This window comes from Centroberyx affinis, unplaced genomic scaffold, assembly GCF_046629955.1.
Source record: "Centroberyx affinis isolate AG114_WGS23_722 - 3 ecotype Tasmania unplaced genomic scaffold, CSIRO-AGI_Caff_v1 ptg002327l_1, whole genome shotgun sequence".
Lineage (NCBI taxonomy): Eukaryota > Metazoa > Chordata > Actinopteri > Beryciformes > Berycidae > Centroberyx > Centroberyx affinis.
The window spans coordinates 173,162-189,376 of NW_027280595.1; the positions used below are offsets into that span (position 1 = coordinate 173,162).

A 16,215-nucleotide genomic window follows, 5' to 3' on the forward strand; every position below is an offset into this window, starting at 1 on the left:
TTGCCACAGGCTGCATCCCCTGTATCTCCTTCAATATCCAGCACGACTCTTGCTGTTATGAACTTCTCTCGAATTAATTTACCTTTTTGCCCTGTAGCTGACACTCTTATCCAGAGTGAATTACAATGTGTGACCAGGTGAGGGTTCAGTATTTTGCTCAAGGACACTTCAACAGGACACATTGGCTTTTGGTTATGGGATGGTTTCTATAACCATCACCCCATGCTGATGCCCTAAATATATTTCAGCAAGTAGGAATTTTTTCGGCTCTGTCATGCAGTTTGCTCTGGATAAGTGTCCGCTAAATGCCTACAAATGTAAAAACATCTAAACTGGACTAAACTGAATGCTCAAGTGGCAGAAACAAAGTACAATAATATATCAGAATCTGACTAATTCAAATATAAAAATGCAATACACAGCTAAAACACGTAAAATTGCATGTACAATGTCAATAGCATCATTCCAGAAATAAGTATAAGAACTTGGACAATTTAAGTTTTACATTGCCTGTTCTTTGTATTGCATTTTGCACCTTCAATTTTTTCCCACAATCTAAAACAACAACAACAACAACAACAGCAAATGCTTTGAAAAGGAAGAGGCTGCAATTGGCACTTGCCGCAATATTTCAAATGAGTATATAAGTCAAAATTGCAGTATTTATTAAAAACAAATGTTCATGTTTGAACCAGCTACACTGTAAATTAATTAACTTAAAAACAACTTACTGTGGCTGTAAAACAAAACATATCATGTGATTAGTATTGCCAAAACATTGAACAGAACAGAACAGCACCCCTGGAGTGTCTTGTTCAGGTACACTTTAACACTTTAACATTAACTAGCTTTGCCACCCTGCTGCCCGTAAAGCATATCAATAATTCTGGAGGGCTGTATAATTTCAGAACCTCTGTCTACTTGAGTTTACACAACTCAGCAGTGTCGCCAATACAAATTGGAAGCCAAAGTCCAGGATAGACGGGCTCAGTGAATGTGGTCTGGACTCTGTGGAGGAGAGCCATGGTTTCAGAGACGCTGTAGAAGGACAGAATACCTGCTCTGTGATCCAGGTACACTCCTACTCTGGAGGACCGAGGGCCTGGGATGGGAGTTTTTATATTGTTGTGTTGGAATTGATAACAATATTTGTAACAATCTAATGCCCAAGACCTGTCATTGCATCCAAATGCACGCACATCAAAGGTCCCTGTTCTGTTAGTATCCTTATATGAGACTGCTATTATAACTTTGACGCCTGTCCACTCCACCTCCCAGTAACAACGTCCAGTCAGACCCTCTCTACTCCGGACCTGCCACCATTCAGTGAATCTGTCTGGGTGCCAAGGATAAAGCTGTGGTACTCCCATTAATGTTGTTTTTCTGTTCCCCTCAGATAATGACAGATATGCGTTTGCTGTGTTTGGATCCAGTGTGATTTGACGTGAATATTGTAAGAATTCAGCTCTGGTCTTGGGCTCTCTTGGTTGTGGCAGTAAAACATCCACTTTAGTCACTGTCGATGAGATCTTAGTCCATTCCTCTGTAAGAATGCCCTGTAGTTTATCTCTGGCCTCTGACACAGCTGTACTCACATCCCTAAAGTAATGCAAAGGATGGTTATTGGTGCTGGGTAAGTCTGTAGATTCACTGAGACTTGACAGCGAGGAGTAAGTCTGTAGAAAATGGGTGTGATCCTCTGTGTGTGAGAGCTGCTCCAGCTCAGCGTCTTTCCTCCTCAGCTCAGCAATCTCCTGCTTCAGCTTCTCCTGAAGTTCTTCGGCCCGACTCGCTTCCACTTTCTGCTGGGATCTGATCTGCTCCTTCACATCAGAGCTTCTTTTCCAAATGTGACAAACTAGCTCAGTGAAGATCTTCTCACTGTCTTTCACTGCTTTATTAGCAGAGCGATTGATAGCCTTCACCTCCTGTTGAAGTACCTTCACGTCTTTCTCTCTGCCCTGGATTCTCTGCTGGATTTTTTGCCGACTCACCCCGAGCTCTTTCTGCCTCTCAGTACTTTCTGCTGCAGCTGAGACTGTGTCGTGGCCTTTATGTTCATCCATGGAGCAGAGATAACAGATACACTGCTGATCAGTACGGCAGAAAATCTTCATCACCTCGTCATGACGAGAGCAGATGTTCTCCTGAAGCTTCTTGGAGGGGTTGACCAGCTTGTGTTTTTCAAAGGTCAGGGATTCATAATGAGGCTGGAGGTGCTGCTCACAGTAAGAGGCCAGACACACCAGACAGGACTTGAGGGCTTTCAGCTTTCTCCCAGTGCAGAAATCACAGGCCACATCTCCAGGTCCGGCATAGCAGCGATCAGGCGGAGCAGCTTGGAGTCCTGTCTTCTTCAGTTCCTCCACTATACCTGCTAAGACGGTACTTTTTACCAGGACAGGCCTTGGTGTGAAGGTCTGTCTGCACTGGGGGCAGCTGTGCATTTTCTTCTGATCCTCTTCATCCCAGCAGCCTTTAATACAGCTCATGCAGTAGCTGTGTCCACAGGGAATAGTCACCGGATCCTTCAGTAGATCCAGACAGATTGAACAGCAAAAATTGTCTTGGTCCAGCTGAATTCCTTGCTGAATTCCTTGCTGCGCCATTTCACTTCTCAGTGACAGTGAATGTCAGTTTCATTTCTCTCAACAGATAAGAGTTGCACTCTGGTCAGTACCAATAATCTGTTCCTGTTTTTCACATTCATTCGCTGATCTGCTGTGTATGGGCTTGACAGCTGTTGCTAATTTACACCGTGTTGTTTACACCCATCCTTAAACTGGCAGATCTGAGAAAGGGGAGGGAACAGGGGGGAGGAAACATCTTGACGGAGTGGAACTTGCTCTATTGTTCCAGAGAGGAACTTGCTCTATGACCCCTCACTCTCAAGAGGGAGGGGTCATCAGTTTCTGCTTCAACCCAGGAAGTGCAGTTTTAAAGAGGCACTGCTTTTTTAGCCCTCGTTTAAAATATGAAATGAAGATTATGGCAAATACAAATGGAATAGATACACTTGGGGTCAATGACCTCACTGGGTTATTAAGGAATATTATGTAACTCACACTACACAGTTGAAACCAATAAGATAAATAAAACTGCTAAAATGATAACACCACCAACCACTTCCAAGTATTTGTGTATCGCTCAGAGACAGCAGAGACCTGCTTCTGAGGCCTGCTCTTTAACCTTTCTAGAACAATTTATTTTGAATCAGTCAGGTTTAATAGTTCAAGCAAGTGTTTGAGTAACGTCAATTCAGAAAAAGAATGGAGGCAGGTCTTGGATTGCAAGCTCTATTTATTTGTAGCTCATTAATTTCTTCACACATAACAATGAGACATACATGTGTGCATTCATCACCCTCACCACCATCGGAGTTCATGGGCAGCCAGGAGGACTGGTTGCTCATGGACACTTCAACAGTCATGGACACATGAGCTGCTGTGTGGATTTAATCAGTGACCCTCTGGTTACCAGGCAGCATCTCTAGACCAGTGCGATGACCAAATTTAATATAAGACAAAAGAAAATCAGTTCATCAGCCAGTTCACATAATTTCCTCTTGCCACAGGCTACGTCCCCTGTATCTCCTTCAATATCCAGCACGACTCTTGCTGTTATGAACTTCTCTCAAATTAATTTACCTTTTTGCCATATAGCTGACACTCTTATCCAGAGTGAATTACAATGTGTGACCAGGTGAGGGTTCAGTATTTTGCTCAAGGACACTTCAACAGGACACATTGGCTTTTGGTTATGGATGGTTTCTGTAACCATCACCCCATGCTGATGCCCTAAATATATTTCAGCAAGTAGGAATTTTTTCGGCTGTCATGCAGTTTGCTCTGGATAAGTGTCAGCTAAATGCCTACAAATGTAAAAACATCTAAACTGGACTAAACTGAATGCTCAAGTGGCAGAAACAAAGTACAATAATATATCAGAATCAGACTAATTAAAAATATAAAAATGCAATACACAGCTAAAATATGTAAAATTGCATGCACAATGTCAATAAGAACTTGGACAATTTAAGTTTTACATTGCCTGTTCTTTGTATTGCATTTTGCACCTTCAATTTTTTCCCACAATCTAAAACAACAACAACAATAACAACAACAACAACAACAACAACAACAACAACAACAACAACAACAACAACAACAACAACAACAACAACAGCAAATGCTTTGAAAAGGAAGAGGCTGCAATTGGCACTTGCCACAATATTTCAAATGAGTATATAAGTCAAAATTGCAGTATTTATTAAAAACAAATGTTCATGTTTGAACCAGCTACACTGTAAATTAATTAACTTAAAAACAACTTACTCTGGCTGTAAAACAAAACATATCATGTGATTAGTATTGCCAAAACATTGAACAGAACAGAACAGCACCCCTGGAGTGTCTTGTTCAGGTACACTTTAACACTTTAACATTAACTAGCTTTGCCACCCTGCTGCCCGTAAAGCATATCAATAATTCTGGAGGGCTGTATAATTTCAGAACCTCTGTCTACTTGAGTTTACACAACTCAGCAGTGTCGCCAATACAAATTGGAAGCCAAAGTCCAGGATAGACGGGCTCAGTGAATGTGGTCTGGACTCTGTGGAGGAGAGTCATGGTTTCAGAGACGCTGTAGAAGGACAGAATACCTGCTCTGTGATCCAGGTACACTCCTACTCTGGAGGACCGAGGGACTGGGATGGGAGTTTTTATATTGTTGTGTTGGAATTGATAACAATATTTGTAACAATCTAATGCCCAAGACCTGTCATTGCATCCAAATGCACGCACATCAAAGGTCCCTGTTCTGTTAGTATCTTTATATGAGACTGCTATTACAACTTCGACCCCCTTCCACTCCACCTCCCAGTAACAACGTCCAGTCAGACCCTCTCTACTCAGGACCTGCCACCTTTCAGTGAATCTGTCTGGGTGCCAAGGATATAACTGTTCTTCTCCCATCAATGTTGCTTTTCTGTTCCCGTCAGATAATGACAGATATGCGTTTGCTGTGTTTGGATCCAGTGTGATTTGACGTGAATATTGCAAGAATTCAGCTCTGGTCTTGGGCTCTGGTTCAGTCACTGTCAATGAGATGTTAGGCCATTCCTCTGTAAGAATGGCCTGTAGTTTATCTCTGGTCTCTGACACAGCTGCAGTCACATCCCTGAAGTACTGCAGAGGATAGATATTGGTGCTGGATAAGTCTATAGATTCACTGAGACGTGAGATGGAAGTGTACCTCTGTAGAAAATGGATGTGATCCTCTGTGTGTGGGAGCTGCTCCAGATCAGCTTGTTTCCTCCTCAGCTCAGCAATCTCCTGCTTCAGCTTCTCCTGAAGTTCTTCAGCCCAACTCGCTTCCACTTTCTGCTGGGATCTGATCTGCTCCTTCACCTCAGAGCTTCTTTTCCAAATGTGACAAACTAGCTCAGTGAAGATCTTCTCACTTTCCTCCACTGCTTTGTCAGCAGAGCGATCCATAGCTTTCACCTCCTGTTGAAGCACCTTCACGTCTTTCTCTCGGTCCTGGATTCTCTGCTGGATTTTTTGCCAACTCACCCCAAGCTCTTTCTGCCTCTCAGTACTTTCTGCTGCAGCTGAGACTGTGTCGTGGCCTTTATGTTCATCCATGGAGCAGAGATAACAGATACACTGCTGATCAGTACGGCAGAAAATCTTCATCACCTCGTCATGACGAGAGCAGATGTTCTCCTGAAGCTTCTTGGAGGGGTCGATCAGCTTGTGTTTTTCAAAGGTAGAGGATTCATAGTGGGGCTGGAGGTGCTGCTCACAGTAAGAGGCCAGACACACCAGACAGGACTTGAGGGCTTTCAGCTTTCTCCCAGTGCAGAAATCACAGGCCACATCTCCAGGTCCGGCATAACAATGATCAGGTGGAGCAGCTTGGAGTCCTGTCTTCTTCAGTTCCTCCACTATACCTGCTAAGACAGTACTTTTTACAAGGACAGGCCTTGGTGTGAAGGTCTGTCTGCACTGGGGGCAGCTGTGGATTTTCTTCCGATCCTCTTCATCCCAGTGGCCTTTAATACAGCTCATGCAGTAGCTGTGTCCACAGGGAATAGTCACCGGATCCTTCAGTAGATCCAGACAGATCGAACAGCAAAAATTGTCTTCGTTCAGCTGAAATCCTTGTTGCGCCATTTCACTTCTCAGTGACAGTGAATGTCAAATAGTTTCATTTCCCTAAAAAGATATGAGTTTCGCTCTGGTCAGTACCAATAATCTGTTCCTGTTTTTCACATTCGTTCGCTGATCTGCTGTGTATGGGCTTGAGAGCTGTTGCTAATTTACACTGTGTTGTTTATACCCATCCTTCAACTGGCAGATCTGAGAAAGGGGAGGGAACAGGGGGGAGCACACATCTTGACAGAGTGGAACTTGTTCTATTTGAGAGACCAGAAAGAAGAGGGAGGGGTCATCAGTTTCTGCTTCAACCCAGGAAGTGCAGTTTTAAAGAAGCACTGCTTGTTTAGCCCTCATTTAAAATATGAAACGAAGATTATGGCAAATAAGAATGTAAGAGATACACTTGGGGTCAATGACCTCACTGGGTTATTAAGGAATATTATGTAACTCACACTACACAGTTGAAACCAATAAGATAAATAAAACTACTAAACTGTTAACACCACCAACCACTTCCAAGCATTTGTGTATCGCTCAAACAGAGACAGCAGAGACCTGCTTCTGAGGCCTGCTCTTTAACCTTTTTAGAACAATTTATTTTGAATCAGTCAGGTTTAATAGTTCAAGCAAGTGTTTGAGTAATGTCAATTCAGAAAAAGAATGGAGGCAGGTCTTGGATTGCAAGCTCTGTTTATTATTATTATTATTATTATTATTATTATTATTATTATTTGTAGCTCATTAATTTCTTCACACATAACAATGAGACATACATGTGTGCATTCATCACCCTCACCACCATCAGAGTTCGTGGGCACCCAGGAGGACTGGTTGCTCATGGACACTTCAACAGTCATGGACACATGAGCTGCTGTGCGGATTGAACCAGTGACCCTCTGGTTACCAGGCAGCATCTCTAGACCAGTGTGATGACCAAATTTAATATGAAACATGGGAAAATCAGTTCATCAGCCAGTTCACATAATTTCCTCTTGCCACAGGCTGCGTCCCCTGTATCTCCTTCAACCTCCAGCTCTACTGTTGCTGTTATGAACTTCTCTTGAATTCATTTACCTTTTGGGCATCTAGCTGACACTCCCAGAGCAAATTACAATGTGTGACCAGGTAAGGGTTCAGTGTCTTGCTCAAGGACAGTTCAACGGGACACATTGGCTGTTGCTTGGGATTGAATTTGTGCCTTTTTGCTTATGGGATGGTTTCTCTAACCATCACCCCATGCTCATGCCCTAAATATATTTCAGCATGTAGGAATTGTTTCGGCTCTGTTCTTGTAATTTGCACTGGATAAGTGTCAGCTAAATGCTGGCTTTATTAGATGAATGGTTAATGAGTTATGTCCAATTTAGTGATAGGGTGTGTTTTGTTAAAAGTTTATTGGTCAATAAAAGCCAAACCATTTGACCTACCACTAAACTTTTTGCAACTCTGAAAGAGGACGGTCCCAAGATTATCCACACCAAGTTTCATGTGATTGAATTGGATTCAGGTTTAGGTTTGGATAAGAGTTCAGGTTAGCCATGTGTTGGTGAAAGTTAAGGACAGTGTTAAGGGTTAGGCGACGCATGCAGCCAATGAAAGGTCCTCACAAGTATAGTAATATAAATGTGTCTGTATGTCTGATTAGAAAGATATTTTAAATTCCAATCAGTTTAAGCTTAATTTAGCTTAAGTGTAACCTTAACTGTCAGGCAGAAGCAAGCACACACAGTTTCTTAAAAAAAATCATCCTCTTCTAGTTGTCAGTATCTTTAATATTATTATTTTCTATAGAGGCTGTGCAGTTGCGTCAGAAATCTCCCAGCAGCCATGACTGGTGCCATCATTAAGGTCCTTTGGAGAATTGATTGGAGAATAATTGGCTAAACTTGCACTTTTTTGGTGCTCAGGTGGGGACATGCAAGACTGCAGTGAACAAAACTACGTTGAGTATAAAAACTCCACCTGTTACCAAAATATTTAGTTCATGTGTTCAATAACAAAATCAGCAATGATTTTGTTTTGCCAGCAAGTCTCGTCCATGTAGCCGGTGCCCAATGCAGCCATGTCCCAGCAGCCATAGAACTCCATTGTACTAAAAAAAACCGATTAAAAACACGTCACAGAGTCATGCTGCTGCTCTGGGCAACATATTTCATCATCGCGATGCACCGGGCCGGCCGACTTTTTCCTCAAACAACTTAATAAGCACCGAAAATAGTACCCGGCATAATGAAGAATTAGTTCTCATTTGAATTTGATTTGGTAAGAACTACAGCAGCCTGACTTTTCGTGGTAACAGTTAGCGATTTTTAAAATTGAAACTATGTCTTTGTGAGCTGTATTTCAAGGTTTTTAGCTTACAATTGGAGCGAATGACTTCCAGGTTGAAGGCTAAAAATGGTACGTGGGAAGTCAGAAAGTAACGGGAGCAGAGCAAACGCATTGTTGATTTTGTTATTTTCATTGGATTTGTTGACGGTAAGCAATGCATTAAAAAACACCAGCCTTATCCTTTAAGGAATGGGTAAATTTTGCAGATGCAGGGCTCTGGGGCTCTGCAGCCTAAACAATGCGTGTATTTTTTTTTCAGTTGCTGTCACTCCACCACTTACACTTTAAAAAAAATATACAGTATATATGTACATTATATACATAGCTATATATGGAATACGCAAAAAATGAGAGTCTGCGCATATTTCATGAATCCCATGTTGGTTTTTCATAGGTATGTTTCTTAAGAAGGAAGGGATGCCCGCACAGCCAAATAAATTACAACAGTTTATTATACGCACAGCAGCAAGCTGAGAAACAAACGCGTTTCAGCGCTAAGCCATCATCAGCATGTCGGAAACGCTGATGATGGCTTAGCGCTGAAACATGTTTGTTGCGGACTTCCTTTTCCCTTCCTTTTTTTTAATCTGCATACACAAGAGTCTGCACCCTAAAGACCACAAGAAGCGTTTGGAGTTGAGTGAGCTATTTCTTCCTTTGTTCCATGTTTCGTAAGAACAAATTTAAGATAAGTTTCGTGAATGAGGCCTATTGAATTTAAATTATTCAGATGGAATACACTGCCATAAATACACATTTATCATCACTGATATCTTAAGTTACTTCAGATCCAGTTGTTTTAAGCGCTATAGTTTTCATGCTTCTAAATATATGAACATTAATATGCGGTTTGCTCATTGACTTGCATTCATTGTATAAAATAACCGTAGCGGTGAGAAAACTATTTGACCTCAGAAATCATGTTGGTTAAATGGCATGTGTCTGTCAATTTATGTAATTTTTTTATTTGCTTGACATTTTCTGCAAGTCATCACATTGAAGTCAAAGGAACGCTGCAGTTGTACAGACACAAGATCTGACTGCATCATTTAAGTTTTTTAGCTTTCTTTAGTTTTTTGAATGTAGAGGTTTGATGATTTCTACCTAAAGTGGTAATCTGCAAGATTCTTTTTTTTGTCTTCTTTTTTTTTTCCTTTCTTGTTTTGTCTCTGTCTTTGTTGCTAAGTGTTCATTGCTGTGGTGTTTCTGCACTGCACTTCCCAGAGATCACCTGTCAATCAAACAGTGTGGGCGGGACTGTGACGTCATTTTCCTTGGATTTCTGTAGGTGGCGCTCTTTTCTTTGTCTGTTCGCCTGCTCATGCTAACTACCCAGTTCTTCTTCTTCTGTTTATTCCAAACAAACCTGAAACGTAAAACGCATCACTTCCCGTGCGGCAGAGGATTTTTCCCGGGAAAGACCTACTTAAACACCGGGTGTTTAGAACAGATAATGTAAAAGCTTTGATGAAATGGATAAAGGTTGGATCACTATGGTGACATATCAGTTGCCAATAGAAAGTAGCAACTCTCTCCTTTGCTCTCTCTCTCTCTCTTTCTCTGCCACACACACACACACACACACACACACACACACACACACATACACACACACACGCAGACATACAGACACACACACACAGAAAATAACTCCAATCAGGGTGCTCACAGTTTGCGCACCAGCCACTTGGGACACAATATCCTCTTGTTTGTCGAGCGTCTCTCTAGTTGCGTCACAAGCGCTAAAAATACACCCCCCCCGCCCCCACCCCCCCTGCTCCCTCCCTTCCCCTTCCTCCACTCCTCCCTCCCTCCCTCCCTCCCTGCCCGGCTCGCATTGTGTTTCTCCGCTTTAGCGTTTGATCTAGAGAGGGAGGAGGGAACTCTAAGCCGGGGTGTTTCACTGACTTCAGCGGGGCCAGAGTGATGTCATTGTGATGTCAATGTCCGTAATTGTAATCTGGCTGCAAAGTCGATGGGTGCCCATTCTCGTGTTAGAGAGAGCTGAGAGACTGAGGCACGAAGAAGAAGAAGAAGAAGGTAGAAGGAGAGAGAGGTTAAAGAAAAGGGAAGAAGATTGTTTTGGTGCTGAAGTGCTTTGCTACCGTGGGGCTGGATTATTGGAAACAAGACATGGCTGTGACCGGGGATGAGACTGAGTCAGGTAGTGTTTTTCCCATACATGTTTTTTTTTTTTTAATGTGTCTAGCAGTGCAAAGGTCTGTGTCCCATTCTTTCACTATCTGGGAATGTACAGCGTCTGCGTTGCTTATGTTTTCAACTATTCCTCCCAGTTAGACTTTCAGGTATTTCTATGGTCGCACCTGCAGTAACCAGAATGCAAATAAGTTTGTGTGCTGTTCATGGAAAGCAAAGATTTTTCTTGCTGAGAAACTGTAAATCACTTTTAGTAATTATTTTATATGGTAAACGCCAGAATGAATTAACTTGATGTTGGAGCGTGTGCTTTTACAAAACATGCAACGCAACAGAGCTGACAGCCGGCTCCGGCGTTTCAACAAAGGAAAATCACCGTGACAGTTCAGTTTTGCCGGTTACAAAACGAGAAAGTTGACTGAACAAGGCAGCGAGTGTTTGGTTAGCTTGCTCAACTCTGTTCCTGCCTGTACCCTGTATCCCACTGTCACACACACACACACACACACACACACACGCACGAGCACAAACACAAACACACACTCAGACTCTCGTTACACACACAGTCTTTCTCTCTCTACACCACTCCAGTGGCAGTGAGGCAGAAGGGGGGGGGGGGGGGGGGGGGGGAGAGTAGGGGGGTGGGGGGGGAGAAGATAGTCGTTGGTTTGACGTCACTCCGGTTTCCTGGAACAGAAGCCGGCAGGGAAGAGAGAATGCAAAACGGGCGAGAGAGACGCACACACTGACGTCAGCACAGCGCTACTCACTCTGTTATTACACTGACGGACGCTCACACAGAGAGAGAGAGAGAGAGAGAGAGAGAGAGAGAGGGAGAGAGAGAGGGAGAGAGAGAGAGAGAGGGAGAGCACGCTCTTTGTGTGTGTGTGTGTGTGTGTGTGTGTGTGTGTGTGTGTGCGCATGTCTGAGTGTGTGCTTTTGAATGGGTGTGTGCTTGTGTGTGTGTTTATGAAAGGGAGAGAAAGAATGTTATAGGAGGCAAAAGAAAAAAAGAGAGACGACAGGGACAGTGGCAGCAGTTTAGTCATCCACTTAGAAAAAGCACATGTATACTCAGAAAGCTGCATGTTGCTGCCTTTCCCAGATTCAGTCACTTTAACTGACAATTACAGTAAATCAACAATTATCGGTAACACACAGCATTTTACTGTACATACTGACACACATAGGACTTCACATTCAGAGAAAAGTAACACTGTAAGACAAACTATCACAATTTGACTATATATCACACTGCATATATCAGTAAGGGTTTATCCTGAACTAGGTTTACCTTGTAATTTGTTTGTTTCCATCGACTTGTTTGTTTGTATGTATTGTGTTTGTTTGTTTCCATCAAGGACCACTTTGGAAATTGGTGTTTTTAGTGATGCTTTTAAGTGCTATCCTCTGGGATTTTGTGTCATGATACTCTTTTGAGTTGTTGTGCTTTTAAATTCCTAATAAAATAAAATCAAGTCAAATCAAATCAAATCAAATCAGTAAATCTGTTCTTTTCAGGAGGGGTTCCATTCCAAATTAGTATATATCTTCTGTTTTCTTAGAAAAAAATGCTGACCCAAAGTTCACTAATTAGTATTTCATAAATGCAGATTTCATCCTCAGAAATATTGCTATTTTATAGATATTACTGGCCTTAATGGAGCCAGCGATGCAAGCTTTTTTTTCATTAGAACGTGTTTATTTTAACAAGTTTTGTTCCTTTCATTTTACACTTTGTAACTTTGAGAAATGTTCAATATATATTTATTATCACTGTTTTATAAGGTCTTCAGTTAGCTGGCAGCCTCAAAAATATTTAATATGTTCAGGTTTGTAGACCGTTAAAATATGAGTGTTCTTCATCAGACACAACAAATAAAAAATACAAAACCTGGTTTGTGGTCTGAGGTGTGATGGGTTTTTAGCTGTCATTTTGAATCATCATTCTTATGACAAATAAGGACAAAACTGTGTATTTTCAAGGACTTCGCAGATTGGAGTTTTAGTTATACAAACATCAGAGAGGCAGACAACATCTCAGAGGCAAAAATCATCTCATTTTTTGGAGCAGGAGGTAGCTAACTTGCAAACTTGAATGGCAAAGAAGGAACTGTGATAAACAGAGAAATACAAAAATATAAATGTAATGACTCATTTTTTCTTTTTCTTTCATTTCATTTTTTTTTCTTTTCATTCGTGCTCTTGGAAGGTCAGCAGGCTAGAGGCTAGTATGGCTAGTTTGGCCAAGTGGGTTGAAAGTCCAGAAAGTCACAGAATTGATCCTATAGACAGCAAGACACTAAACTTCTTGGTCCCTCATTGTAAGTCGCTCTGGATGAGAGCATCAGCTAAATGCCTAAATTGTTGTGTTGTCTGTAAACGGTGACATAACCCTCTACCCTCTCAAAGACCAGTTCAGCTTCTTTTAGCATCAGCGTCGGCATTCACTAGAGATATGATAAAGGCAGCAAATTGAATTTGATTATGTAACTCACTGCTTTGTTGTCTTTTATTGCATAAACCAATCAGTGAAATGGACTTAAACTGAGTTGCTGTCTGGTCAAGGTGATTGTGTTTTGGGCGGCAGTCGTTACCCCACACAACATTGGCTAATCCGCTGTCACAGGGACATCAGGGGTGAGGGTCACCAGAGGCGTAGGTTGTGTCAACTGTTTTTTTTCTACTGTGTAAATGTACCATGCTGTACCCATGCTAGCACAGTACAGAACGTTTCTCCGTGATGTTTTGTGCACACCTTGGTACAGGTGCACTAGAAGCATGCTGGTAATATATTTCTTACTGACTTATTTTCAGAGGGTGCTGAATGGGTCATATGTACATATTGTTCAACTTAGCAGTTAAGTGATGAGAATATAAAACACAAAATCATCCGTGGTAGATTAATAACACTTAAGCATACGCTACGTCAGTGGTTCTCAACGTGGGGTCCGGGGACCGCCAGGGGTCCTTGAGGGGGTTCCAAGGGGTCCCCAGCAAATTGATGAATTGTGAAACTTCACCATTATTTAATTTACAAGAAATTAACACAATTAGAGAATGCAGAAGAATGACTATTTTGGTCATAGTTTCACTGTTATCGCTCTACTTACAATACAGATAGTCATGGAGTTCTGGACAAATTCTCAGATTTGGGTCCGAGAGAAAAAATCTCATCAAATGGGGGTCCGTGGCTCTAATGTGGACTGAATTTGGGGTCCTTGATATGAAAAAGGTTGAGAATCACTGCTCTACGTTGAGTGAGAGTAGGCCATTAGCATTATCCAAAGAAAGTAGACTTAGTATTAAAAAGTTGTTAGTGGTTTTTATTATATGGTCTGTAGATTCATACATTTTAAGAACAATATGGCTGATGTATGTTTTGGGAATATTTCAAGTGAACAACCACATATTCATCCGCTGTGCAGTGATTTCTAGCTGTTATTTTTAGTTCATATTTCATGTCAATTCTACCAATCTCCCACACAACTGACAAAATAACTTCTATACTTAGCCGCCTATCACTTATTAGATTACTTACCATTTAGCTTTAGAGCGGCTCCAAGTTTTTATTTTCTTACTTTTTAGATAATGCTAGTCGCCTACAATCACTCAGCATAGTGTATGCTAAAGTGTTAGCATGGAGCATCGTAGCAGGCGATCTACAGCAGACTCATGGTTGATTTTGGTGTCCATGTTTTCAACACTTAACAGACAAGTTGACCAACAAGCCAATCTCCCAAAAACTTGTGGGGTGGGGACTTGAGTTAGGTCGGAGACATATTATATTGACTCTCCTTGCTCTGCTGGTATTCTAATAATGATTCAGCTGCTCTGATCCCACAGCTGTCAGATTGAGCAAAAAGGAAACTAAAGTTCAATTAGATTATCTTAATTCACTTTGCCCCATGTACTGTCTTATAACAAGCTGTGTGAGGTAAGAAATAACCAACATTTTTGTAGGCTCACTCAGCGCTATAATATCGGGGCAGTTGCACAGTAAACACCGCTAAGAGGGACACAAATGGATCGAAAAGACTTTATACAAACTTTTTTTTACCCAGGCAGGTCACTTAAGAACAAATACCTATTCACAAAGGCAGCTTGGTAAGAGGAAATTCACCTCTTAAAGCAGGAAGGAGAGCGGATAAGAAACTCTCAGCTGAACCTGCCCTCTGACCCCCTCTGCTGAAATACATGAATGTTTGTTTTTGAGGGGGGATATGTGACGAAACAGACTGTGTGATTGAGAGCGTTACAGTAATAAAATGGGAGAAAACACAACAGTAGAAAGAGTGAATAAAATGGCAAAGATTTTACAGTCAACAACAGGGAGGAGGGAGTCTGTCCTTAAACCCGAGGACCCAGGTTCAATCCCCAGGTCGGCAAACAAAACTGAAACCAAAACAAAACCTGCTGAAGTGTCCTTGAGCAAAAAAAACACTGAATCACTGAAGCTCCAAGGTGCTGTTCTGTATCCGACCCTGACCTCTGACCTCCCTGTGGTAGGGGGCGAAAGAAAAGAGAGTTTCCTTGCGTGGATCAACAAAGTATCATGTTATTACTAGTAAAAAAAAGACAAAACAGGGCAGCAAAATGCAATGAAAAACTACAGGAATGAGACACTAATGGTTTTGTCCGCTCTCTGTTTCCCCCCCATAGCTGCCACTGGAGATATACCCGCCTACCAGCTGCGGTCGCCCAACTCGGGCCTGACTCAGAGTATTGTGATGGCGGCTTCCCCGGGCGCCATGCACAGCCCTTCAGTGCAGCACGCCGAAGAGGTCACCCGCAAGAGAGAGGTCCGACTCATGAAAAACAGGTAAGGTTTTTTGGGGTTCCAGTTATTAGCACAAATGATAAAAACTCAAACTCAAAACAGAGGAAGAGAGAAAATAGAAATTCAGCTTGTATGGGTGAGGCTAAGCAAGAGGTTATGAAAAACATCTCACCTCCAAAGATAAAGAGAGAGAAAATAATATTGAAATGACAAACTTAGAAATGACATCATCTCATCAAGGAGGGAAATGGAGCAAAAACAATAAAATTCCTAAATAACAAGTAAAGGTAATAAAATACATTACATATAGCCTCTGATAGGGATCAAAGGGAAAGTGAGTATGGTTGTGTGTGTATGTGTGTGTGTGCGTGTGTGTGTGTGCAAAGAGGGAAAGGAGAGAATGTGAAGAGTTTCATTCCAAAACGCAAGAGTATGTAACTATTTTGAGAAAGAAATTTACTTGCACAGTATTTCAAAAATGTAGATAATTACAGTCACTCATATGTCATTACAAGCAAGAGCCTTCAGATAGCTAATGACCCTAAATGGTATTCCAATGTGAATATTGTTTTCCAGCCAGCAGGCATTGTGTAAGAGAAGATGTCTGACTTTTCAAACGGTGAAACGCATTTTGGAATGAAAATGTGCTTCTGCTAAGTAGGGATGAATCACACCGCATGGCAACCGGATTTCATGAAAACGCTCGACTCGGGCTCAGTGGAATAATGATCAAACAAACCAAACGAAGGCTTCATGTTTACCATAATGGATTATTTAGCTTGGGCA

General features: G+C 41.7%; 2 protein-coding genes across 3 annotated transcripts in view; one reads left to right on the forward strand and one right to left on the reverse strand.

The window, feature by feature from the left end:
• crema (cAMP responsive element modulator a) overlaps nt 1-16,215 on the forward strand; it is a 32,664-nt gene that overhangs the window by 13,714 nt on the left and 2,735 nt on the right. Inside the window, exons 1-2 of one of the 2 annotated variants that reach the window (XM_071533146.1) lie at nt 10,406-10,656; nt 15,312-15,471. In XM_071533146.1, coding sequence (XP_071389247.1) covers nt 10,626-10,656; nt 15,312-15,471 — 191 coding nt within the window. In that variant the 5' untranslated portion in view covers nt 10,406-10,625. Of the gene's footprint in view, nt 1-10,405; nt 10,657-15,311; nt 15,472-16,215 lie in introns of those variants that run through there. The other variant, XM_071533145.1, reaches the window with a different exon arrangement.
• Nucleotides 918-6,176, reverse strand: LOC139655786 (uncharacterized). The gene is made up of 2 exons (XM_071533157.1): nt 4,525-6,176; nt 918-2,613 (listed from the first exon to the last, which is right to left on the reverse strand). Exons 1-2 carry the CDS (start codon nt 6,174-6,176, stop codon nt 918-920), a joined length of 3,348 nt encoding a protein of 1,115 aa, XP_071389258.1.

Coding starts and splice junctions, on each gene's coding strand:
- LOC139655786 (XM_071533157.1), bottom strand. CDS start 6,176: ATGGCGCAACAAGGATTTCAGCTGAACGAAGACAATTTTTGCTGTTCG. Junction 2,614..4,524: donor GCTGAGTTGTGTAAACTCAA/GTAGACAGAGGT, acceptor GTCACTGAGAAG/TGAAATGGCGCAGCAAGGAA.